A 15,299-nucleotide genomic window follows, 5' to 3' on the forward strand; every position below is an offset into this window, starting at 1 on the left:
CTGAGTTGATTATGCTCCTTCTGTTTATATGTTAAACACTTGTATAAATGTTTGCAGCGTTTGGCTTCAGAGACGGCAGAAAATGCAGTTACTGGTTGCATGTTTTTAGGCAGGTTTTGTGGTGACAAACTGCCAGAAGTCCTCGCATCCTCTGACAGCAGAATGTGGATTGAGTTCCGTAGCAGCAGCAACTGGGTTGGGAAAGGTTTTGCAGCAATTTATGAAGGTAAGCCTCTTACAGCATTAAAAATGACTTGATTATGGAGGAAAAATATTAAATGGATACCTTTGGCTATAAAAAAAAAAAGAAAAGTGTCAGAAATAACCTAATATGAAATCAATATTTTATTACTAAAAGAGACAGTAGGTATTAACTTACTAGATTTTGAAACTCTTCCTGTGATCAGATTTCAGATGACCTCTTTTCCACTGACACCACTGCTAATCATAGAATCATAGTCTGGTTTAGGTTGGAAGGGACCTGAAAGATCATCTAGTCCCAACCCCCCTGCCATGGACAGGGACACTTCCCACTAGACCAGGTTGCTCAAAGCCCCATCCAGCCTGGCCGTGGACACTCCCAGGGACGGGGCCTCCACAGCTTCCCTGGGCAACCTGTTCCAGTGCCTCACCACCCTCACAGTCTAGAATTTCTTCCTAATATCTAATATTCATAAGCATTTTTTACCAGTCGTTTAATTAACTAAATGTGCATGTTCTTGTGCTTAGTGTGTGGAAAGCTTTCTTTGAATACTTTCTGTTTATTCTTCAGAAAAATCTGACTTAAGTTTTCCATATGCTTTGGGATTACTTAACAGAGACACTCCCACACACTAAGTTTATTAGCAAGTCAATGTTCACCTGTTTAAAATAGAGCCTGTTTTCTTAAATATTGAATCTGTGGTAGTAAACTGTATGATTTAGTTGATATTCACAGATCTGTACATGGTTATCAGTATGGACCCTGAAAAGTGCATTTGCTTTCATGAAAATATTTTTTGTTTATATTAGCTGTTTCTTCGAATTCAGTGTACGCTTGAAGTGAGAAACTGTAGGTCAAAATGCATAGATCATTATAAAATGAGATTTCCGTCTTATTTGTCTCTTTGTGAAGGTTACTCAATATTAATGAAGAATATTTCAAAGGTGATCAAAAAGTAAAATCTAATTATTTTGACCTTTTAAATATAACCTGTAGAATGTATAGATCCAGATTATCCGTGTTTCTAAAGTCTTCCTGAACACTATAGACCTGGTTAGAGCTATTACAAATGCTGAATTGTATTTGCTAGCTGAAATACATATAGTGGTTTAAATGTTTGTGTTTTCAAAAATTTGTCCTTGGTAGACTCTTTAAGTCTTCTCCAGAATAATCTTATCATTAGTTTTAAAAAGCAGAGCATAAAATGTCAGTTTGGGCATGGGGAACAGAGAACATCATTATTGACAATAAGAATTTTATGCTTTTATCAGCTATATGTGGAGGTGAAATCCACAAAAACGAAGGCCAGATCCAGTCTCCCAATTATCCTGATGACTACAGACCAATGAAGGAATGTGTGTGGAAAATAACAGTGTCAGAAAACTACAATGTAGGATTAACCTTTCAAGCATTTGAGGTAAAGCCTTTTAACTGATCTCAGAAAAGCATCTAGTGGCTAAGTGACAGTGACATTTCAGGGAAACCTTATTAAACCTGTGAATGAATTTAAGAATTATTTATGAAGAATAAGCTCCAGAATCCAATTCTACTCTCCGTGAAACCTTCCTTTCTGCACAATTTTTCAAGATTAAAGGTTCTTCATGTTTTCTATGCTATTTGAATTGGAATGTTTAAAGTACTGACAATAGTCACAGCTTAGCAAGTACATAATCCAGTTCAGCAAGGCTGTTTTAATATTCTGTTAAATAATAGACAGTTTTTATCTTTGCTAAATCTTATTGTTAAAAAGGAATGTCTATTTGGATAGAAACCACTGTATTTTCTGGCTTCTGTTTTGAGAAGAAAGAAAAAAAAAGAAAGCCTACTTAAATTCAGTTTGCAAACCTATATTTAGAGAGGGAAGAAAAAAGCCACAGTGAATCATACTTGCGTGTCTTTAGTGTACATCTCTCTGTGTATAACCTTGCTAACCAGTGGTAAACTGTTGTATAACAAAGAAAAATAATATTTCATAGGTCTTTTTTATACATACGCTATACACTGGCTTGAAGTTTGTAGATAAATTTAGTAACATACTTTGAGTTCACTTCTTTTATTTGAATATGCCTCAGCAGTAATTACAGGAAGAACACTTTTTTTAAAAATTTAAACTTTCTGGCTTTATGGTGTGCATAGATATAAACACAGGTATCATAAATATAGGCATAATTTCCAACCTGTGATTTTAGTTTTACAGACAGACTTCAGGGGTATGGCACTTTTTTGCTATGACATAAAGGTGTAAGCATAAGATAACAAGGGTTTGGGACTTTATCCGCAATTATGAACATAAACAATGGAAATCGTAATAATTTCACAAAATCTATTTTGTTTGCCCTTTTTAATATCCTGAATTAATGTTGGGTCTATTGCAGACAAGATCAGCTCTCCCTGCCCTAAGAGTTTTCCAGATGCCATTCAGACTCTGCATGGCCTGGCTCAAGATTGCGTAACATAGTCAGTCTCTTTTTAAGCACCGTTGAAAATGCACAGTGATTTCAGTAACTTTATATAATTTACTTACTAGATATGGAGCTTTTCTAGTCTGCCGTTGGTGCTCAGTATTTTTTAGTGTGATCCCAAGAGACATGGCACTATGCCTCTTCACATGAGACTTGCCACAGTATTTGATCTCTGTGCAGGTGCTCAGCGTAGGTCTACACGCACAATGCATAATCGCTTGAACTGACCTCAGTTCAATATCACTTCTGGGAGCATCAAACTTCCATCTCTTCTTATCTTTCAGGACCTTTTTCTAATCACCAAATTACGGTGTATTCGCAAGTGTGGAGATGGCATATTCCTGCCTCACCGTATAGAAAATAATTAGAAGCAAAGGACCAGCAAATGAGAACACAATTTAGTAGACTAGTGGTTAAGGCTGTAAGAAGAAACGTCCAGTTTTTCGCCCAGACTATTTAGTATTATGGCACTCTCTAGAGGTGAAACATGTGGACTGACACCTCATAAGAAGAAAGAGGAAATTGAGCAGAAGTATAGTTGAGTGGTAGTCTCAAGTTAGTGCCTCTGCTAGAGGTGTTTTGAAAGAAAAAAAATAAATCCAACAGGAGGGACTTAAAAAGCACATACTTTTCCAGGGAGAGTCTGAGCTGTGATTCCAGAGTGGCAAGATGCCCTCGAACGCCAAATGAGGTGCCCCAGAAAGGCACAAGACTTCTGTTATATCTGTCTTCATGGTGTTTCTTACTGGCTCGTCCACGGGGCTCCCCGCTGAGGGAGAAAGTTGCTTTGGAAACTGCTCTGAAGTGCCTTGCCTAGACATTCACCACTGGGTCTGATTTCCGTTTCAGGTCCAAGCGCCTGAACGTAGGTGTTCTGTTTTTTGCTCCTAAGTCCCTCTCTGGACCGAATCCTTGGTGCACTGCCCAGTAAAACAAAAAAGTTGTTTAAACATCACAGTTCTTCGTGCCAGCTGAGATCAAAAAAAGTAAATGTCAGGCCAAAGAGTTATTGCAGCATGTTTGTGAGAAAATTACTTCTCTGTCCTTTGAAAGGTACAGTTAAGTAAGAGGAATTCTCATTATCCATATGTAATGCTAGAAAAAATTAACTGTATAAATAACCTTCACTCTGAAATGAAAGCACTAGGGAAGCTGAGCACTTCAAACTGTATCAGTGAGTCATCTTGTTTTGCCTGCTGTGGGCAACTCGTTTTCCACTGAGTGTGGGATTACCCTTTCTTATTTGGCTGCCTGATGGGCAGCTACACTTTCCAGTATCTAGATGACAGCAGAGATGTTGGGACTAGTAACTTCATCTTTTTGCTTCACTGTTATAGTCACCTTTATTACACTGTTCTTTGAAAATTAGCGGTCCTTGAGTATTTTTTTTTAAAGAACTTTTGTTTGCACACAGTTTCACCAGGTAAGGCAATCCTGAGGGTGTGTAGAGCTGAGCCATTTTAATCTTCCTCATTTGAGTAGCCGCGTTAATCTTTGTGAAGATAGTGCTCATTTAAATTATTTTTACATAAGTCAAGGAATAAAGTTTATCTCATCTTCTGATTCCACTAGGCATATATCCCACCTTTTATACCTTTTATGACTAAAGTCTATGACTTGAATCAGATATGCTTACCTGTACTGGAATTTGACTCTTATCAACAAATAAATTAACAATGACAAAAAGTAATTGGAAGACTTCTCCTGAAATGTGATTGCTCCTGGATTTGCTCTTCAAACCCTCTTTTTTTTTTTTTTTTGGTGCTATATACATTTTTTTTTCTGTTGGGTACAGAACAAAGTAGTAGTTTGTAGTACAAAACTACAAAACAAAGGTAGCCTGGAATTTTTAACCAGATATGTTTTAGACTAAAGTAATTGTTTTTTTCAAAACTGAAACTATGTACAAGGAATTTTCTTTCCTTTTGAGAATGCATGTTGAGAACATATCTGGCTTTCCATTTCACCAGATTTCTTAGTGGTTTCTTGTGCTCCTGTCTTAGGAATATTTCTGGCATTTTCTCAGCTTAGTTCTCTAACGCCATCCAAATTCTGGGTTTCCTCTAAGGTCTTCAGGAGCCAATGGTATCTTTCATTCTTCTATAAGCAATGCAATTTTCTGCAAAACTTATTTATGCTTTTCTGCATTTGCATGTTTTTTACACATTTTGTGTATTCTCATCCACGAGTAATATCAACCTTGTGAAGTTTTAATGCTCCAGTAAATAAGATTTACAGGACCAGTCCAGTTACAACTAAACTCCCTGGGAGTCCTTTTATTAACTTGAGGAGATTTTCTGCCCTTGTAGTGGGAAGAATAAGAGACTATTGCAAGTGTAATAGATCTGTGTGGCAGTGGTCCCAGATGACAGTACCATGACATCTTAAAACCTGAGGTACGGATAAGCAAAGAACATTTTATACTAGTTCTTTTTCGTTGATTACCAAGTGCCTTAACATCAGTTGTCATTTCTCAAAGCCACAATACTTATCCTTTAGTTTATATATAGGTGTAATGGTTTAATCCCTTAATATAATAATATTGATAATAATAATAATGGCATCACTTGTAGTGTACTAAAAATAAATGAATATGGTAGAATGGCCGCTTTTCAAGTTATTTTATTGAAAATCAATAGCACTTTCTAAGTTGGTTGATTTTTATAGTCTTAGGAAGTTTAGCAACTTACTGCTACACAAAATGTATTTTTAGCTCCTGTCTTCTGCCAAAAATAGAGTGATTCTCAGAAAAGAAACTAACAATTCACCTCATTGGGAATTTGGTATGTGTAACCGAGTTGCAACTGGCCTGTGAAAAATCAGATTTTCCATATTACCCCATAGAACATGGAAACATGGAGAAAGACGGGTGTTAATTAAAAGTCTTAAGTAGTGAAATGACCACAGACGTGTGAGGAAAATACACAATTCCTTCATTGATATTAGTGGGCTTTGGACCAGGTCACTTCTTTCTGCATCAGAGTGCAATATAATTTTTACTGAGATAACAAGGCAGACTTTGTTTCAAAATGGAATATGATGTCATGTGTTTAAAATTTATTTTTTAGATTAATACAAATTTGGAATCGGTATTACTGTGTCAAAAACTTATCAGTGCTCAGGTAGACACAGGCCTGACTGCATTATTTGCAAACATACAATTGCTGTTGAAGTCAGCAATGGGTGGTTGCATCCCAGGTCTTCTTGACTTTTCTTACTCATTTCCCAAACTCTGGCCCAAAGAAGTTCCTGAGCAAACAGCTAAGAAATCAGAGTAAATGGCAATATGGATTGTGCCAGATAACTGAGTGGGAGAAAATTACGTATTTAAATGCTTGAAGAATTGGAAACTTGGAAAGAAGACAGGCAAATTTTGTGTGTAAGTGCGTGCCATATTTTGATGCCATTAAAATGAAATAAAATCAAACGGCTCCTTCCCCCAGTTTTCCCTCTTACATAAAAAAAGCAGAAATCCTAATGTGCTAAATGAAAGCTCCTTACTCTGTGGTGGTTACTGAGCTTAGTGTTGGTCATGATGCATAATCAGAGCAGAGTATCAGCAGCCACTTGTACTAACTCTGCAGCTTACATGCAAGAAAAACTCTGTCTGGAGATAAGATGCGGATTTTTCTGGCTTTGGTGTGGTTTTGACTTCTTTGTCATTTTAACAGAATTTGGATGTGCTGAATTACATTTGAGGTTTCTCCAACCCCTTTTCCCTGACTGTGGTCTCCCCACTCCCCCCCCTTAACCTACCTTAAGATTCAGCCACTTAGTTGAACAATAGTTTTCTTAGAGGATTTATTTTTGAATGCTTGGATTTTGTTAATTCTTTTCTAGCTAAGATGCTATATTACTTGAGTAACGTGAAGTAATCCTGCAAAAAAAATGACCCAGATCAAGAGGGTTTCTTAATTCTGTTGTGAAAGATACTCTCAATAAAGATCGGCATAAAAAATTTTCTAGGCGCTGCATAGGATCATGTTCGGGCTGCTACTGCTTTCTTTTGGGGGGCAATTTCCACTCTGACTGACTCTGCAAATACTATTATGTAAAGAGCACAAGACTTGCTACCCAGGTAGAAACGCACACGTGTCCACTCATACGCTAGTCTATGTTTGCATGATATCTGGCAGGAGGTTTAAATGAGGCACATTTTTAGTTATTCTGGTTTCAGTAGGTTTCTCCATCAATATGGCAAAGATTCACTCCATTGACTTGGAAAGTCAAAAGATGACACCTGAAATAAGGAATCGTGCAGCAGAAACCAGACACATAATGATGATAGCTTTTGTCATCTGTTCTATTGGCTACTTAAAAGCTGATAATTTTGGAGGTGTGTTTGGATGTAATTCTACAGATGCCCCAAACTCTTAATGCACTGTAATTTTTTACACTTACCCTGCAACATCAGTGGGTAGTGACAAATGCAAAATTTTGCACTGTGTCGAAGATAAAGGAAGAAAATAAAATATTGATCATCACCTGAAATAGCACAGTTTGATAAAGTCTAAAAATCTTACGCATCTTAATAAAAATTCAGCTTTTTAATATTTCAAAACCAATTAATATTTCTGACCTGGTTAGTTGTTGAACCATTCATCTTTATACTTGAGTGTACATGAGAAAAGAGGACTTAACTTGAACTCAGAGTAGCAATATGACAGAACGTTGGAAAGCTTAGAGGTGAGAGTGTCTTTTTAGCTACTTTTTTTTCCAGTTAGACTTTTGTATCCTGTGTAACAATCTCGAAATTATTTCTTCTTGTAGAAAACAAGTATAGTTAAAAAAAGTCCAGTGATGCTTGTTCTTTTCCTCATCTTCCCAGTGTTTGAATCCTAAACAGAAAAACCTAACCTTAACTTTGAAAAATTTCTGTCCTGTTTATTAGCTGATTGATATTTGATATTTATGGTCAAGTTCAAAGAGGTCACTTTAAAAATGATTTTTTACAGATTGAAAGACATGATAACTGTGCATATGACTACTTGGAAATTCGAGATGGAACAAATGAAAACAGTCCTTTAATTGGTCACTTTTGTGGCTATGACAAGCCAGAAGACATTAGATCTACCTCTAATACCCTGTGGATGAAGTTCGTTTCCGATGGAACCGTTAATAAAGCAGGGTTTGCAGCTAACTTTTTTAAAGGTAAATGTTAAAGAATATTTTGGGAGCTGTGAACTGCTTATCACTTGATTTTGTACTAGAAAAACATATGATAGGATATGAAAAAAAATTTTCAACCTAATTTCTCTAAAATCAGTTCTGTACTGTCTCCAGTATATTTTTTAACTGGGCATGAAATTTTATCTAATCAGAAGAGTTGAGGTATTTCTATCTCCTTGTAAAATATATTTGAAGAATTAAGGAACATATCCAGTGCGACTTCCTACTCTCTTCAGGTCAAATAATCAGCTAAGTTTTGAAACAGCTTTGAAACATACCTTACCTTGTAAAAATGGGGGGGGGTTGGTCATATTGCTTTATCAAATATAAATGTAAATAGTATAATCACAATAGAGACAACGTGGTCTTTTTTGTTATTTCTTTTTTTTTTTGGTCTAAATGTGTTGGTCTTTTTTCTAATCTTGTCGCTGCGTTAGGCATCTTTATCAATTTATTACTTGCTGTGAGCAAGAAAAAAAAATACAACCGAGAAATCATATAGTGACCAATGGCCTCCCAGTCTTCCTCCAGTTTTGTGGGTGTGTGTGCGCAATACAATTGCAGCTATACCTGCAGCAGTTGGTGCACGGGGAGTCTGTAATTCCTACCCTGTGCTGCCCGTGGCACAGTGAAAGCCACCATCAGTAGTGTGGCCATGGTGACACCCAAAATACAGGTCACAGCACCAGGAGGACCTTTTTGCTCTTTTGAAAAGCCACAAGCTGGGGCTTTTTTCTCCACTAACTGTTAGTTTTTACTCTAGAGAATTATAACCTTGAAGGCTGTAGACATGAGCGTGGGAGCTCTGTTTTATTCTGAAGAAATTATTCGTCCTGGTGTAAGGAAACAGTATTTCAACGTCTGAGGAATATTTTAACAATGAATCTCATGGGTATACTTCAGAGCTAGTAGAGATAATACATTATTCCTTTCCCTCCCCCATCCCTAATGCATCTTGTTCCCTTTAATATCAGTAGAATGAAAACCTGGGATTTGAGGATTCTGTTAATCTGTTTTTGAGTATGAATTCAGGATAATGCACAAATTGATTCTGTGGGAGATAAAGTGCCCTTCAAGTGACCCTGCTGTGGATTTTCAATCTTACTTTCAATACTTTATACAACCTTTAGATTACAGCTGCCTGAATTATTGTATGTTGCCCACAAAGTGCTTATAAATTAGGTCTGCAGCTGTCAGTAGGTATTGTTGTAAAAAAACCCACCCAAACCCCACAAAGGACAAATTTTTATTTTCTCCATTGCAGGACTTCTTAGTATTTGAAAACGCTCTAGTCAGCAACCGTGGCGTGTTATGTAGTGCACCTTATAATGGCATGCGTATGGCTTTCTGGGTTAGTATCGATCCAGCAATTACAGCTGAGGAAGGTAATTATTTAACATGTTTTTGCATTCTTCCCTGTCTTGGCAGAGGAAGATGAATGTGCCAAACCTGACAATGGTGGCTGTGAGCAGCGCTGTGTAAACACTCTGGGCAGTTACCAGTGCGCCTGTGATCCTGGCTATGAACTCGGTCCTGACAAAAAGAGCTGTGAAGGTACAGTGCGTTGCTGTGTTATGGGCTCTTAAAGCTCGCAGAGTGCCATCGCTTGAGTGAAATGCCACACCTTTCGTACGCTCTGTCCGAGCAGCGCGAGATCTGTGGGACCCAGTCTGGAAAACCAGTGCTCCCTTTTAAGTTGTGGTGCCGCAGTGATGTCTGTCCGTGGCAGTCATCTTCACCCGCTGTCTGTCACTGATTTAGCTTCACAGGTTTTGCTGTTAGTCAGTTGGGGCCGATGCAAAGCAGAACTTCGTACCTTCCCAAACCACTTATTATAATATTCAAACTCATTAAAGCCAAGTCTCCCACCATGCATAAGGCGAAAATTATCGGCAGAGCAATGTGCTGTTGTCCGAGTATCAGAATATTTAATGATCCCTCTGACCACCTCTGACTGGGGTGTGACTGGGAAGGTGGCTGGTTTGAAGAGCGGGATCCTTTATTGTAGCTCAAAACTCAGAGAAATCCTCCCCACTCCCCATCAGGTTGTGGACTTTTCTTGCTGGAAACAAATTCTACATTTCAGGGTGAGCAAAGCCTGTTCAAGTAATCATTTGGAGAAATAAACACCTGATAAATGGAAGTCTGTATAAAGATAAGATTGGACTGAGATAAGCTTTTGCATTCTATACATATTTCGTATCGAAGGAAAGAAGCAAAAGCTCTTGATCATTACACACCAATTATTGTTTGATTTTTTTATTCATAAACACCAATAAATTCAGGGATAGCACAAAGTATTCTTACCTTATTTCATCTGGTTTTTTTTTCAGTAGTGAATGGAGTTTTAAAATTGGAGTGTTTGGTTTTATCGTTTTCTGCAGATGTGGTTCAGTGGTCTCTCTCTTTTTTCCAGTTCCCTGGCTTTAATTCATGATTTGTCACAATTTGGGGTAGTTTTGTTTAGTTTCCTTGCACTTTTTCTTCTTTTGCTTTTGGTTCTGTCGAGTTGGGTTTTTCTGTTCATTTGGGGGATGTGTGTGCGTGTGTGTAAGGTAGTGATTGCCTTAGACTACAGTCATGTTTGTTAGACTGCAGCTCTCATCAAGCCAGTTGGTTTTTTTGGTTGGGGATTTCTCCCCCCTCAACTTTAATAGTGAGCACATTGGAGAAAAAAAAAGCCTATTGTATTAAGATGTCCGCATATTAGGCAGTATGCAGAAAGTAAGGTTAACTTAATGGAGGCCACGAAGACAAGTTTGATCTCTGGGCCTTTGATCATCAGCCCAAATTTATGTAAGGAATTTCGTTTAGTCTGCCTGCTGATCTGAGTCAGAATATTAGGGAAGATTACTGGTCTTTCAGAAAACTCTTCCTTCTTCCTCTGAAACGTAGAGAAGGAATACCTGCCTGGCACTCAAACAGATAAGTTTGAAGTTTGAAGTGGCGCAGTGCAGCGCAGCGTGGAGTAAAATCCCTGAGCTATCCCTAAAAGTGTAAATGCGTTTGTTCCATGCAAGGTAGCACTCACTGTATGCAGATGCTGCTTGCGACTGCTGAATTAAAATCACTGTGTAGTCACAGTGAGCATTATACCCTATTTATAGTTTCGGAATTTAAGGGGTGACCCGGCTGTATTAATTCACACATGATGCCAGAGTAGAAGCCTCTAACTCAGAAACTCTGCCCAGTGCTTCACTGCAGTGTTGACATGCACAGAAAATTGCTTCATGCTGGTCTAATCCAAGTCTCCCCTGCTGGCAGCAGATTACAAGGCTTTAAGAGTTGGGGTTTTTTTTCAGTATTTCCGCGTTTCCCATCACTGCCTCAAGGAAAAATGGAGTGATGCTGAAAAGCAGAAACTGAAAACTGGTGCTCAGTTCTCACCCTGACCCGGACTGGATCATTTAGGGGTACAACTTGTGTCATCTGACTGTGGTCTCTAAACTTTATTTGACACACAGTGATGTGACACAGGGTCTTTGCACCCCTCTCCAGTCAGATTACCTTTATGGGTATACCAAGAAGTCCTTTTCATGGAAAGCCAGGTGCCAGGAGGAAGACTGATCCGTGTCTGGGTTGGCCAAGTGTGCCCCGACACAGAAACTGGAGAGTTCTCCCAGGCATGTTAGGTGAAGTAGATGTAGTGTTTGAGCCCATCAGCTAGACAGGAATAGCCAGTTTTTCAAGCATTCAGTGTTAGCACAAAGCAGTTGGAAGAAGGTGGAGCTTCTCCCGACCAGCTCGTTATAAAGAGATTTGTGGATGATTTCCAGTGCTGTCACAGTGCTGGAATGGTATCAATGGAGCAGAGTGTGATAGAGAACCCCTGAAAATCTCATTACTTTCCTTTTTAAAAAAAATAAAATAAAAAAAATTCCACAGATGGAAAAGATTAATGTGTTTATCCTTTGCTATCTGAACTGCATTCACAAACATAGTACAGTATTGTTCTGTTGTATGGAGGTGACTATTCAGCATGCATTTGGAAATAATAGGTATTTTCTCTATTACTTGAACATCCATACTTTAACAAAAAGAATTGTGACTGAAGAGTACGTGACTGCTATCCCAAAGTAGTGACCCTATCTAGTAGGTTAGGGGAGGCGTATACAGCTATATGAGCTGAGACAGGTAGGGCTGATTCTGGATCAATAAGGAAGGACAGAAGCTGGAGAAATGCAAAGCGCATCTTAAGTAGTCCGTCTGTCAGAAGAGGAGTGGTCAAGGTCCTGGGGAGGGCGGTGAGGTCAGAGGACTTGCATGGGAAAGGCTGTCAGAGAATAACCAGAGTCTCTGGAGGGAAGGGAAAAGAATGAATATGATAACGCCTTGTGTAGTCCTGAAACTTATCTCTGTCCGCAAACCTGCAAGCTGTTCAAGATAGGGGCTGTCTCTTTCTCTTTGTTTGCACCAAGCATGATAAAACGAGATTCTGATTAATCTGTCTGGGCATTACAGCAGTATAAGTAATGAGAGGACTGAATCTTCTCAGGGTGCTTCTGTTTATAGTAAAACACGGTTTCAGTCAAGAAACGATGCTCTCCCTTTTAATTTTACAGCCGCTTGCGGAGGACTCCTGACAAAGCTAAATGGGACTATAACCACACCGGGGTGGCCCAAAGAGTATCCTCCAAACAAAAACTGTGTGTGGCAGGTGGTTGCCCCGACGCAATACCGAATTTCAATGAAGTTTGAGTTTTTTGAGTTAGAAGGGAATGAAGTAAGTAACCGTGAACAAAAAGCTGCGCAATCTGTCTCACACTAAACAGTTTCATGAGCATTCAAAAATAGATATTGTCTTAGAAAGCCCTTGCTGACTGTTCATGTGCTGACAATAACCATAGATATTCTTGTTTTCGTTTTGAGACTGTTTCTGGGTTCTTTCAAAACAAATATGGAGAGAATAGCTCTTTTACATATCGTCTCAATGTATATGTATTACATGAAATTTAAAAGAAATGTTCTCTGCTGAGTCTCAGCTGACTTTTTTTTATCAACAAAGTAAAACAGAGCAAATGGCTGAGGCATATTGGAAAGAATTCAAGAGAAGAAAATCTGGAGAAACCAAATCATCTTTACAGACTATGACTACAAAGAATACACATGAGCTCTGGTTAGTGACGGAGCGAGGGAGCATTTAAATCATTTGCAAGTATCTGAGGGGGGAATATTTTAAAAGGAGCAATACCAGAAATAATGCACAACAGAACAGCAGCAATGTTTGAGCTGGGCGGCCCCTGGAGGCATGGGGAATCTCACCCCCAGGTGGGGAAGAAGGGGGTTGGGCAGAGCTCTCCAGGTGGCAAGGGCTGGTCCCTGTAGCTCTAAACAAAATGGTGGAGGTCGCAGCAGTTTTTTGGGTGCGAATCGCCAAGACATGAGTTTCAACGTCAACTTTACAGCCTCTGTTCTGTTTCCTAGGCACCACTCTGTCATACCATTGAGTTCCCTTGCTAGGCTCTAGCCATAATGTGCTGTCGCCATCAATTTTATCTGGATATTCTTCATGTGGTGTTAAGAACTCAAAACCCATGACATTATTTCTGACTAAACAAATTTGTCGCAACTTATTTGATGTGAGGATGTGTTGTGGGCATGAGATCTGAAGTTTAATTTATAACTAAGAAACAACTCAGCCATGGCTCCTCCAAAATATCTCAAAATTATTTGAAGAGGTGACAATGTGAGGTGCTTTGGTTTTTGGTTTTTTTTTTTAGTTAATAATTTGAGGTGGGTTCTAAAGTCCATGAAATTCCACCTTACTTTTAATGATTTATAATATGTTACATTCGCGTTCTGTTATCATCATTAGAAGACCTGTAAAATGTAGAACAAAATCTTACAAATCCGCCAAAATTAAAATTGAATTACCATTTGAACAAATCATAAAACATTTTTCCTGTACTTTCTTGGTACTTAAGCCAGATTTGCAAGGAAGACACCTGAGCTATAATGAAGTTAAATCGGTTTTCTAAGGTCACGCAAGACGTATAACTTCAGCAGATATGAAAAATATATACATAATGGTTTTCAACATTTAGAACTTTGGTTTGATTCTCTCCTGTGCTACTAAATCAGCTTCAGCTTTATATTATTAAATTGTAGTACTAAGAATGATACCTGTGAAAATCAGAAGAAACTTATATAATACCTGGAACATTCTAATATATTGTCTGAGTGCAGACATAAATTGTATATATTTAGCAAATGCTCTATTTTTTTTAATAGAAACTCCATTTAAGACAAGATTTAACATGTCTTTTCCAATATTACAATTTTAATATTTTACACTTACAATTTTAGTTTTATGTGTAACTTGTAAATATTTTTGAAATATAGTGTACTATGAAGGAAGTTAGACCTATCTGAAGTTACATTTCATTTCTAATCTAAAGTTACGAAACCTTCAAAACCCCCCACTGATGTATTGCTGAAATTGCTGTTTATTAAAATTGTGAGCTATATTTGAAAATCACACGCGTTACCTTGAATTTATCTTACAATTAATATAAATGAGCATGTGGCAGCAACTCAAGTTTTATACATCTTTCTGTTCTTTATACAGCAACTCAAGTTTTATACACCTTTCTGGTCTTTATATTGCATAAAAGTAGTTTCAAGTGAATTAGTCACTTTCCAACTCCGCAACATATGAAAATTGTTCCAGTAACAACGAAAATTTAATCTACAACCTAAATGTATTATATTCAAAAAAATTGGAAATGTTGACAATCACTTAATATTTCATGCAGAAAGAGAGCAAAAAAGGCCAAAATATCCTTTTGTTATATTTCTCCTCCAGCTCCCCCGACATTTCTTTTCTGACTAGAAATTCCGATTTTTCAAATACAACTTGGATTTAAAGGACAATCTAAGCTCTGTATGAATCCTCCTGGCCACTGGTTTCTCTTAAGCTATTAATTGCAGACAACTGGGACATTTTTGATTAAATGATTGATAGTTGAGCCTAAGAAGCTTAGAAGTTTTTGGGTGGAAGGCTTTAGGTTGACAAAGGGATTATGAGTTGAAAGTATTATCATGAGTAGTAGGCCTTGCATAAGGCTGTTTTGTTAAATTATTTTACTTTATTTTATTTTTAACCTTTTATTGAAAATTACGTGCATCAGCCCTCCAAATTATAGCTACGCTACTGTTAAAGATCTATAGTTTTAATTATGCAAATTTATACATGTGTAAATAAAAGAATATGTCTTAAATACATTATGGTAAAAACCTATCTTGTAAGTTTCCTAGTGAAAATTAATATATTTTTAACAATCTATGAAGTGCAAGCAGTAGAAGTTTTGTAGGTTCTGGGTTTGTGATTTATAGCACAAAGATAGGTGTAATTTTCAGGGTGAATATTTCTAGATTTTAGTCCAACGTAACTGGAATTTTTACTTTTTAGATTAAATGGAAACGTTACTAAGCATCTTGAAGTTTAGCTACCAAACACAGATTAG

The 15,299-nt window shown here is 37.6% G+C and overlaps 1 protein-coding gene across 2 annotated transcripts in view; it reads left to right on the plus strand.

Moving 5' to 3' along the window:
• TLL1 (tolloid like 1) overlaps nt 1–15,299 on the plus strand; it is a 140,933-nt gene that overhangs the window by 104,475 nt on the left and 21,159 nt on the right. For both annotated transcript variants that reach the window (XM_082482562.1, XM_082482561.1), the window contains exons 11-15: nt 110–226; nt 1,474–1,619; nt 7,620–7,815; nt 9,262–9,387; nt 12,396–12,556. In XM_082482562.1, the coding sequence (XP_082338688.1) occupies nt 110–226; nt 1,474–1,619; nt 7,620–7,815; nt 9,262–9,387; nt 12,396–12,556 (746 nt within the window). The remainder of the gene's footprint in view (nt 1–109; nt 227–1,473; nt 1,620–7,619; nt 7,816–9,261; nt 9,388–12,395; nt 12,557–15,299) is intronic.

Source organism: Vanellus vanellus, assembly GCF_965231255.1.
Source record: "Vanellus vanellus genome assembly, chromosome: 4".
Lineage (NCBI taxonomy): Eukaryota > Metazoa > Chordata > Aves > Charadriiformes > Charadriidae > Vanellus > Vanellus vanellus.